Source organism: Melanerpes formicivorus, unplaced genomic scaffold (genome assembly GCF_026170545.1).
Source record: "Melanerpes formicivorus ecotype bairdi unplaced genomic scaffold, bMelFor1.0.p_v2 SCAF_24, whole genome shotgun sequence".
Taxonomy (NCBI): domain Eukaryota; kingdom Metazoa; phylum Chordata; class Aves; order Piciformes; family Picidae; genus Melanerpes; species Melanerpes formicivorus.
In genome coordinates this window covers 9199251-9209182 of record NW_027142376.1, presented here as the reverse complement: position 1 = coordinate 9209182, position 9932 = coordinate 9199251, and the positions used below count along the sequence as shown (strand labels likewise).

At 50.0% G+C, this 9932-nt stretch overlaps 1 protein-coding gene across 1 annotated transcript; it reads right to left on the bottom strand.

Moving 5' to 3' along the window:
* Positions 1 to 629: 629 nt before the first annotated feature.
* On the bottom strand, positions 630 to 3242 carry LOC137448431 (C-C chemokine receptor type 8-like). Its single transcript, XM_068152966.1, has 2 exons — positions 3051 to 3242; positions 630 to 1691 (listed from the first exon to the last, which is right to left on the bottom strand). Exon 2 carries the CDS (start codon positions 1680 to 1682, stop codon positions 630 to 632), a length of 1053 nt encoding a protein of 350 aa, XP_068009067.1. The 5' UTR covers positions 1683 to 1691; positions 3051 to 3242.
* Positions 3243 to 9932: the final 6690 nt, after the last annotated feature.

Below are 9932 nucleotides of genomic sequence, written 5' to 3'. Positions count from 1 at the left end.
GGTGGTGACATACTCAAGTGTATAGCCCTCTACAAGTGACTGGCAGAGGGGGCAACTAGAGGTTTCTTTGGGCAGTAGCAGCAGCTCCAGGGACCCCCTTCTCTGGCTGTGTCCCTGGGAGCATCCCGGGTCAAACCAACAGGACCCTGAGCTGAGTGGCCTCTTTATCTGGGACCTGAAGCAAAGTGGGAGCAGTGTTGGTGGCTGAGGTGATTCCCTCTTTGCAAAGTGAGGTAATCCCATGCCTGTCCCCTTCCCTATGTCCTGCAGGAGTGTCCCAGAGATGCAGGGATGCAGGTATGGAACAGCTTTCACGAGGCAGAGCATATCTGGGGAAGAGGCAGAAGCAATGCATTCATCAGGGGGTAAAATAGGTACTAGAGAAGGACCTTGCTTGCTGAAATACACCAAAAGAGCTCTAAAGCTTAATTAAAAGTCATTGTGTGGCAAGCTTGTAGGGTCATCATCTTAGGAAGGCACTGGTGCTCTGAAGGCACTAACACTGCCACTTACTGTGCCAAAAGGAGGCACAGATTTGCTGCTCCTCTCAGGAAGATGATGCACACCTCCAGGGCTGTGTTGGAGCTTAGGCCAGCCACTCACACCCAAAGAGGGCAGCTCAGGTGGGCTCACAGGAACTCACTGTCAGAGCAGCCCGAGAGCTGGCTGGGTGGGGAAAAGGACTGGGCAGCCCCCAGCCCTCTGACTGAGCTGGGGAGGACACGGACACAGGACTGAAGCAGTTCCTTAAGATGGGTCTTGAAGGTGACTCCAGCAAAGGCGTAGATCACAGGGTTCAGGCAGCTGTGCATGAAGGAGATGGTTTCTGTCAGCTGCAGGGCCAGGGCTATCTGGTAGCTCACCTTGCAGTCATTGATGATGTGGAGGCTCTGCAGGGAGTCTAGAAACAGCACAAGGTTGAAGGGGGTCCAGAAGAGGAAGAAGACAATGACAATGATGAAAATCATCTTGATGGCCTTGATCTTGTTCCGATTTTTGCATTTTTGCAGGTTTTTCAGTATCTGGGCATAGCAGTAAATGAGGATGCTAAGGGGAATCAAGAGGCCTAAGATATTGGCTGCAAACTGAGAAGCAACCTTCCAGGTGTTGCCACCTGGGGGATATGTGGAGACACACTGCACAGACTGCTCAATTTCAAGCTGCTGGTTGAACATGATGTTAGGTACAGAAGCCAAGGCAGCCACCAGCCACAGGATCAAACTGATAATGATGCCACAGGAGGCTGTCCGAATCCTCATGGCATAGACTGCGTGGACAATTGCTATGTACCTGTCTATGCTCATGAGGGTGATAAAAAAAATGCTGCTATAAAAGCCTGTGTAATAAATGCCAGCCATGACCTTGCACATGGCATTGCCAAAAACCCACTGGTCTGAAGCATAGTGGGCCTGGAAAGGGAGTGGCACCACAAAGAGGAGATCAGAGGCTGTGAGGTTCAGCAGGCAGATGTCAGTCATTGTCATCAGCCTTTTCCTGGTCAGGAGAACCCAGAGAACCAAGGAGTTTCCCAGAAGGCAGAAGACAAACACAAGGCAGTAAAGGATGGGCAGAAAGAAGGATCTGAACTTGCGGAAGCTGTTTCCTTCATGGCATGGGGCAGTGTTTGCATCATAGCTGTAGTCGTATTCTGTGGTGCCAAGGAACTGACTTGTGGGATGCATCTCTGAGACCTGTGCAGGAAAGAGCAGGGGATAAATGTCTGACAGCAGCAGGGAGCTCACAAGGCTACTCACAATGCCCAGCTCTGGGCTGCTGCAGCAAGGTTGTGCCTAGTGCCAAACGCAGCAGTTTATTGCTCCTGCCCCTTCTGCCCCACTTTGGATTTCCAGTTCAGAGAAAACAAGACAGTCTGGAGTGGGGGGAGGGAGGGGTGTCCTCTGTAGGTTCTGAAGAATTGCCATGAAGACAGCTTTTAAATAGTCTGATCTGCTCTCCCAAAGTGAGTCAGGGCTTGAACCACCTTTTTGTTCGGTTAGTTGAGTTTTTTTCAGATGTCAGCTCCTGACCTATCTAAAAGGAGATCTGGTTTCCAGAGGTAAGAAAGAAATGGTTCTTTCAAATGACATTCAAAGGAGTTTGCCTTAACTCTGCTAAGACATTTGAGTGTTTCTTGTGCACTGCACCTATGTCATGCTTGCATACAGGTTGATTACATCTTGAAAGATCCTAAACCACTCTATGAATCTATGAATTCTCAAAGACACCGAGTTCCCAGGTGGGAAGAATTGTTTGTAATAATTATGGCTGTTAAGATGCAGCAATAATATGAATGACAGCAATTAATTATCTGGAAGTAGAGGAAGTGCTCTCCTGAGTTAAAAATATCTATGAAAAGATAAAACAGTGAAAGTTGTTGTATTGCAAAGGAGGGAATAAGGATTTGCCCCTTCTTGCCCACCTGTAGCAGCCCATGCAGGGAAGCAGGAGGACCTGTATGCATAGCACAGCAGATGCTGCAGGCAGTGGCCATGCTCTGCTCCAGGGATGGATGCTACTCATGCCTTACTCTGCATGCAGCAACATATGTGGGCAGAAAATATTTCCTGTTAATGCTTTTGATGTGTGACCCCAACATGCTGGGACTGTAAGCACTGCAGCACTGCTTGCTTGTCTTAACTGCCTGCCAGGGATCCCTTAAAAGCAGCCCATAGATTGAACAACTAGGAGTAAAACCAATCAAGAGATAATGAATACTGTGCTATAGATCCCTGCAGATATCTGCACAGATAGATGCAGAGTCACAGAGATTATAGCTGTGCTGCATCTGCTTTTGGCAATAATCAGAAGTGAATTTTGAACAGACTGGCAATGCTCCACTTCAGACCTTCAGACCTCCTTTACACCATGAATTAATACCTTTGGCAGCTTCCAACCAGGGCACAGGATTTGTCATTTTCTCTCCTGTTGCAGAAACAGTCAAACTGAAAAAGCAGATTTCTGGAGGAAACTGCTGCAGGTCCCTTTCCCCTGGCTGCCAGTGTTAGCCCATTGCTCTTAAGAGCAGCTCATGAAATGCAGATAGTCTTTACCTTTCACAGCAAGGAGCTCCCACTCTGTCAGCTGTCCCTGGTCCCCCTCTCCTTCTGCCGTGTCCTTGTCCTCTCAGGTGTGGGAGCTTCCAAGAGTTTAGTCTGTCACTTGAGGAGCTTGCTGAGACCGAGCAATGTGCAGATGTCAGATGGGCAGCTGCCAGTTATAGAAGGGTTTAGGGCAAATCGAAGAGTTTGTAGCTGTGATAAACAGGAAAAGAGGTGAGAAGGCTTACAAACACGTTCAGTGAAACCAAAAATACCGCTCCTAAGGTAGCTCCTGAACAGGTGTTCTCCTTTCAGAGTGCTTGCTGAGCCTCCCTTCTTCATAGCCACCCCTGGTTTAAACAAAAGTGTTAATGCTCAGCTGTCTCCATCACAGAATGTGTTCTGATAAACACACACCTTGTTACAGGAGCTGAGGTATCCTTTCCAAGCTGAATTATTTTAGGGTTTTGTTTCCTCCAGCTAACATCAACTGGTATGCTGCAGGGTGGGAATGTCCTTCCCCATTAATAATGGATTCACTTTCTGGGCAAAATAAGAACTCACAGCTACTGGGACCTCTTGGCAATCATTTAGTTTAGGAAAGATGTTGAGTTGCTGGAATGTGTCCAGAGAAGGGCAACAAAGCTGGTGAGAGGTCTGGAGCACAAGCCCTGTGAGGAGAGGCTGAGGGAGCTGGGGTTGCTTAGCCTGGAGAAGAGGAGGCTCAAAGGAGACCTTACTGCTGTCTACAACTGCCTGAAGGGAGGTTGTAGCCAGGTGGCGGTTGGTCTCTTCTCCCAGGCAACCAGCAACAAGAGGACACAGTCTCAAGCTGTGCCAGGGGAGGTTTAGGCTGGAGGTGAGGAAGAAATTCTTCCCAGCAAGAGAGATTGGCCATTGGAATGGACTGCCCAGGGAGGTTGTGGAGTCACCATCACCGGAGGTATTTAATAAGAGACTGGATGGGGTGCTTGGTGCCATGGTTTAGTTGATTAGATGGTGTTGGGTGATAGGTTGGACTCAATGATCTCAAAGGTCTTTTCCAACCTGGTCTGGTCTGGTCTGGTCTATTCTATTCTACTCTACTCTACTCTACTCTACTCTATTCTAGTTTGTAAGCACCTTTTATTCAAGTGGAGATGTTTCAGAAGATCTTTGCTACCTTGGAGTTTTTTTTAGGTATGTGTTAGTGCACATAGGACACATGGTCAAGGACAAAAGAGCAAACCCAGGACAGGCTTGAATTTTTTAAATTTCATTCAATAACTTTAAAATGTTTGTGTGTGTGTGTGTAATACTGTAAACTGTGGTGCTTTACAAGTCAGCTAAGATGTGAGCTTTTCTGTTAGACTCAACAAGCACCATTTTCCTGATTTTCATCTCTCAAGAGTCTCCACTGCCAGCACAGCCCTGCAAGTGGCCAGCCCTTCCCTGGCCATGGCACCATCAATGAATCCCTTGCACCCCTCTCCTGTGGGGCAGTGGGGGCAGGTGAGAGGGACACTGAGCCCTGGTTGCCCAGGGTTGGCAGTCACCTGAGAGGTACAGGAGGAAACCCCATGCCAAGAGCTGTCTTTTGAGGAATCCTTGCCTGTTTCAGTTATCACTGCCACGTTTGAATCTATCAGCATCAGATATCAACACACCATCTTGACAGGACCACATCATCTTCACACAGATTGTCTGGTCAGACCATTTCAAGAGCTGAGCTGCAAACACAGCATGAGGCAGAATGGTTCATTTCCCTTTCTTCAGGGGGGGGTAATCTATTTGCACACCTGTGTATGAATAGGTGGGTGAGGGTTTGTGACCAGGTGGGATTTTGAGTGACTGGGGGGTTTTGACATCAAAAAAAGTGTATGTGGGTTGACTAAAATATCTCTGACAGCGCGGAGTTGTTTGCTGGGGGAATTCCCCTTCTCCAATTAGATTTCAGAAATGAAGAAGAGTCACAATACTTTGTTCTGACGAGTTCCAGACAAAACACTGCCACTTTTTATTTTTACATGTGTCATTTTCATATATAGCAAGGGTTTTCTTGTAAATAACCCCTTCTACTAACCCTTCTTCCTCAAAACCAGACTTCTTGCAGTAGAACTAAGATGTATCTGTTTTTCTGATGGCAGACAGAAATGCTTATTTTTCTTTTTAGCTTGGTCAGCAAAAATATTGACACCCTCCAGCGAAGTGGACTTGTGTTACTGTCACAAAGTGCTGTGTGTGCAGCTGTATGCAGATGTGTTTGGCATGGCTCTGGCTCTCACTCCTGCACCAGAAGCTCAGTGCAGGAAAAAAAAGGGCTGTGAGCCATGGAGTCCTCCAAAACCTGCTGCAGAGTTTGTAGAGCAGAAGCATCTGGAGGTATTTGGTGAGGCCTGGGTCAGCTCTCCCTGCTCTGTGCTCTGCTCTTCACTGCCAACACCAAAGCTGCACGGATTATGGCTTTGACAGCTGCAGCCTTGCACAATCCCTTGGGTTTGCCAGAGCAGAAATCAGTGTATTGCAAAATTCCCCACACAGTAACTCATTCATAACTGTCAGCAGTGAGTGGGACTTTCTTACTTGTGTTTCATGACAGGATAATTGTGGGTCAGAAGCAAGTAAACAAATACATCTCTTGTTTATGAAGTCTCTGAGAATGAGACTCTTCTCCATCTTCCCATATCTGACACTTTTTCTCTCACCCTAGAGCATTCAGGTTTTTAAGTCTTTGCTGTGCACAGGCTCCTCTTGGCATCTAACTCTTCTTTGCCTAAGGGTGGAGACCAGAGAAGGATGGAAGTATCCTCAAGAAGGAGTTAGAACAGAACAGAGAACCACTGAGAAGAGGGCTGGGTGGGGCATAGGGAGATCACATAGTCCATCCCCTGTCTCAAAGGCAGGGGTAGTGTCTCACTGTGATTTTTGCCAGACAGTTGGGTGTTCAACCTGCTCCTACAGCCCCCACTCACCTCGCAGAGTTTCCTTACAAACCATCCCCGTGCTTCTGCAGACTCACTGCTCAGAGCGGGGAAATCCCAGCTTAGGCCAGAGCAGGCATGCTGTGCCAATCAGTGTGATCCAGTTGCTGGGAAGCACTAGAAGGAACAAGCAGCCTGCAACAGGAGTAGAAGCATGTTTGTCAAGAAGCAGCTATGTCAAAGTAGCCTCAGTTACAGCCTCGTGCCAGCCAGGCAAAGCAGCAGCATGCCCTACGTCGCAGCTAGAAAGCTTTCTGAACATTCCCAATAAACTTCGCATGGGATGCTGGACAGAAGAGCTGCTCAGATTGACCCTGACAGATGAAAAAGCCTAGGATCAATGGGCTGCAGTTCATTAAGGACAAATACACATTTCTGCACAGGGCTTCAGCCAAGACCACAAACCCCAGATGGGGAGGGCAACACTTCTAGAGAAAAGGCTCTGGAGGCAGGCACCCAGCAGGAGTGGGGTGGGAACCAGCACTGCTATGTGACTGCATGAGAGCACAGCTACCTCAGGCAGGTGGCTTCCCATCTATAGTGCCAGGGTAAAGGCCACAGTGGGGCTCTACAGCTAGTTTTGGTCACTGCAATGCAAAAAAGATTCAGAGAAAACAGGACAGCTGCCAGAGGAGAGCAGTGGCTACTGTTAACAGCTTAGAAAGCATCAGCTGGAAGGAAAAAGCTGATGGAATATGAGCTGCTAAGATTGAAGGGAAATGTGACCTTAGATCTCATTTTTAAGCAGCTAAAAGAAAGTAGCAGTTATTGCTCCATGGATGTGACAGACTTGGAGACAATTTTAGATTAAGACAAATTTACTACCTGTACTGGCTGGCTGCCCAGTGCCTGCCACCAAAGCTTGGCACTGGCCATACTGGCTTGAAGCTGCAGCAGCTCCCAGTCTGCAGACAGAGTGACCTCCCTACCTGGCCAGAGCACAGCTCTGCTCCCAGCGCCTGGCCAGGCACCACTGCAAACCCTGACAGCTTCCTGCCTAGCCAGAGCACAGCTCTGCTCCCAGCGCCTGGCCAGGCACCACTGTAAACCCTGACAGCTCCCTGCCTAGCCAGAGCACAGCTCTGCTCCCAGCGCCTAGCCAGGCACCACTGCAAACTCTGACAGCTCCCTGCCTAGCCAGAGCACAGCTCTGCTCCCAGCGCCTGGCCAGGCACCACTGCAAACTCTGACAGCTCCCTGCCTAGCCAGAACACAGCTCTGCTCCCAGCGCCTGGCCAGGCACCACTGCAAACTCTGACAGCTCCCTGCCTAGCCAGAGCACAGCTCTGCTCCCAGCGCCTGGCCAGGCACCACTGCAAACTCTGACAGCTCCCTGCCTAGCCAGAGCACAACTCTGCTCCCAGCGCCTGGCCAGGCACCACTGCAAACCCTGACAGCTCCCTGCCTAGCCAGAGCACAGCTCTGCTCCCAGCGCCTGGCCAGGCACCACTGCAAACCCTGACAGCTCCCTGCCTAGCCAGAGCACAGCTCTGCTCCCAGCGCCTGGCCAGGCACCACTGCAAACCCTGACAGCTCCCTGCCTAGCCAGAGCACAGCTCTGCTCCCAGCGCCTGGCCAGGCACCACTGCAAACCCTGACAGCTCCCTGCCTAGCCAGAACACAGCTCTGCTCCCAGCGCCTGGCCAGGCACCACTGCAAACTCTGACAGCTCCCTGCCTAGCCAGAGCACAGCTCTGCTCCCAGCGCCTGGCCAGGCACCACTGCAAACTCTGACAGCTCCCTGCCTAGCCAGAGCACAGCTCTGCTCCCAGCATCTGGCCAGGCACCACTGCAAACCCTGACAGCTCCCTGCCTAGCCAGAGCACAGCTCTGCTCCCAGCGCCTGGCCAGGCACCACTGTAAACCCTGACAGCTCCCTGCCTAGCCAGAGCACAGCTCTGCTCCCAGCGCCTAGCCAGGCACCACTGCAAACTCTGACAGCTCCCTGCCTAGCCAGAGCACAGCTCTGCTCCCAGCGCCTGGCCAGGCACCACTGCAAACCCTGACAGCTCTCTGCTGACATGCAGGGTGTTCTTCTCAGGGCTGGCTGACCCCTCTCAGGTGTGAGTCCATGAGCTCAGAAACCAGGCAGGATTCCTCCCACTGAATGCTGCCTGACCTGTGCAGCACTTCTTGTCTCTGTGAATGTAGATACATCAGCTGGGGCTGGCTGTGGATGAGGGCACTTCATTAGTTGCTTGAATCAGTGACCAGACTGGTACCTGGCAGGATTTGGGCCTTGCCCTGTTTGCCCTCTTATCTCCAGAAGCCATGACATATGGTACAGACCCTTCACCCTGCCCCTGGCAGCAGGTCCCCTTGGAGGGGTTGCGTGCCTTTAGTGACACCTTCCTGGGACAGGCTTCTCTCAGCATGAGAGCATCACACAGTGAATTCTGGGCAGTGGTCCCATCCTGCTGGTGCTTCCCTTGTAGTCACTGTGGCTATGATCTCAAAGCAGGTGTCTGCATGATGTTGGCCTGTCACATCTTCCCTCAGGCCTCTGCCCTTACCAGAGGTGCAGAGAGAGGCTTTACTGGTGTGACACACATCTCCCACACTGCTGTGGTCCAAGTCAAGGTGTGAAGAGAGCTCAGCGGTGCTGCTGCTAAATCTATATCTGAGCCACTGGTAAACAGGAAGCTGCTGAACAGCTTGATTCGTTTTCTTGCTTCTTCAGCTGCTTCTGATCTGTCTTTGGTAGCTGTTCTTTTCGCTTATTCACCTCAGGAAACACATTTTTCTGCCACCTCTTGCAGGAAATGTGCAAGATGCAAAAAGTGTTGAAAACCTCACACTTAGCTCAACCTGCTGTATGAGAGGTGGTGAGCCAAAGGGCCTGACAAGGAGGGCATGGCAGCTGCACTGGCATAAGCTGGAAGCCCACAGGTCAAGCTCAGAGTGGCAAAAGTAAAGCTTTGATTGTGCAGAATACAGACACACACTTCTATGCTGTGATTAGGAGGTGCAGCCTGGGGTTTTTCACCAGGGTTAGAAAGAGCTTTGTGGTCCAGAGAGCCAGGGGCAGAGCTCTCTTTCCAGAGCTGCAGTACTAGGCTCTTGGGAATTCCTTTTCAACATCATAGATCCCCCAGGGAGCCTACTGCCCACCCAAGGTGCCTCCAGCACCCACACCACTGCAAACAAGTGCAGCCACACTGAGCCCACATGTCAGAGCTTGCTGGGGGGACAAAGGCCACCCAAAGGCCACCCATGCTAAGCGCATCAGCACAGACCCAGTATGTCATTTGGACACATCAGGAGTAAGCAGCACAGACTTGGCAGATACCCTGGGCTTGCCCTAGGCTATAGGCAAGATGGAGGGGATGGACATGCACAGCTCAATGAAGAGAAGACATGCAGCCCAAAGTGTTCTGAAAAATACTAGATCCAGCAAGAATTTGGGCTGAAGAGCAGGAAGGTCTTCCCAGTAGGCAGAGGATGGAGCAGGTTTTCTGCTTATCAGCAAACTGCACTTTCATCTGTTTCTGGTGCTCTGGAAGCACAAGAGGGGCTCCTCTGGGTTTCAAAGGAGTGGAACAAAACTGATTAACTTTTGCCATTGCATAGGTAAAATCTACATTTCCTTTTACATCCTGCAGAATTTCTTTTGCTGATTCTTCTGATATGCTCCAATATTTCTAAGAACCATCAAGACTGTATTTCCCCTCATAGAAGTTTGTAGGTAGAAGACTAACAGAGTCAAAAGTTTCATTGTCCTTTTTGGAATCATTAGGTGTGAGTATATCTTTCTGGCCAGAACCAAGCACATGATCAGCTGTCACAGTAACATGGACATCAAAGGACATCTGGGAAACCCTGAAGTCAAAAATGGAGCCATGATGCTTCAGGCAACCTGTGCAGAAAAAGCAAGCTCCTGAATTAGTCTCAAATAGTGCTGAATAGCCAATAACAGAAAGAAATGGTCTGGCTG

What these genes read in the sequence shown, in the direction of transcription:
- LOC137448431 (XM_068152966.1), bottom strand. Translation starts at nt 1,682, where the DNA reads ATGCATCCCACAAGTCAGTTCCTTGGCACCACAGAATACGACTACAGC.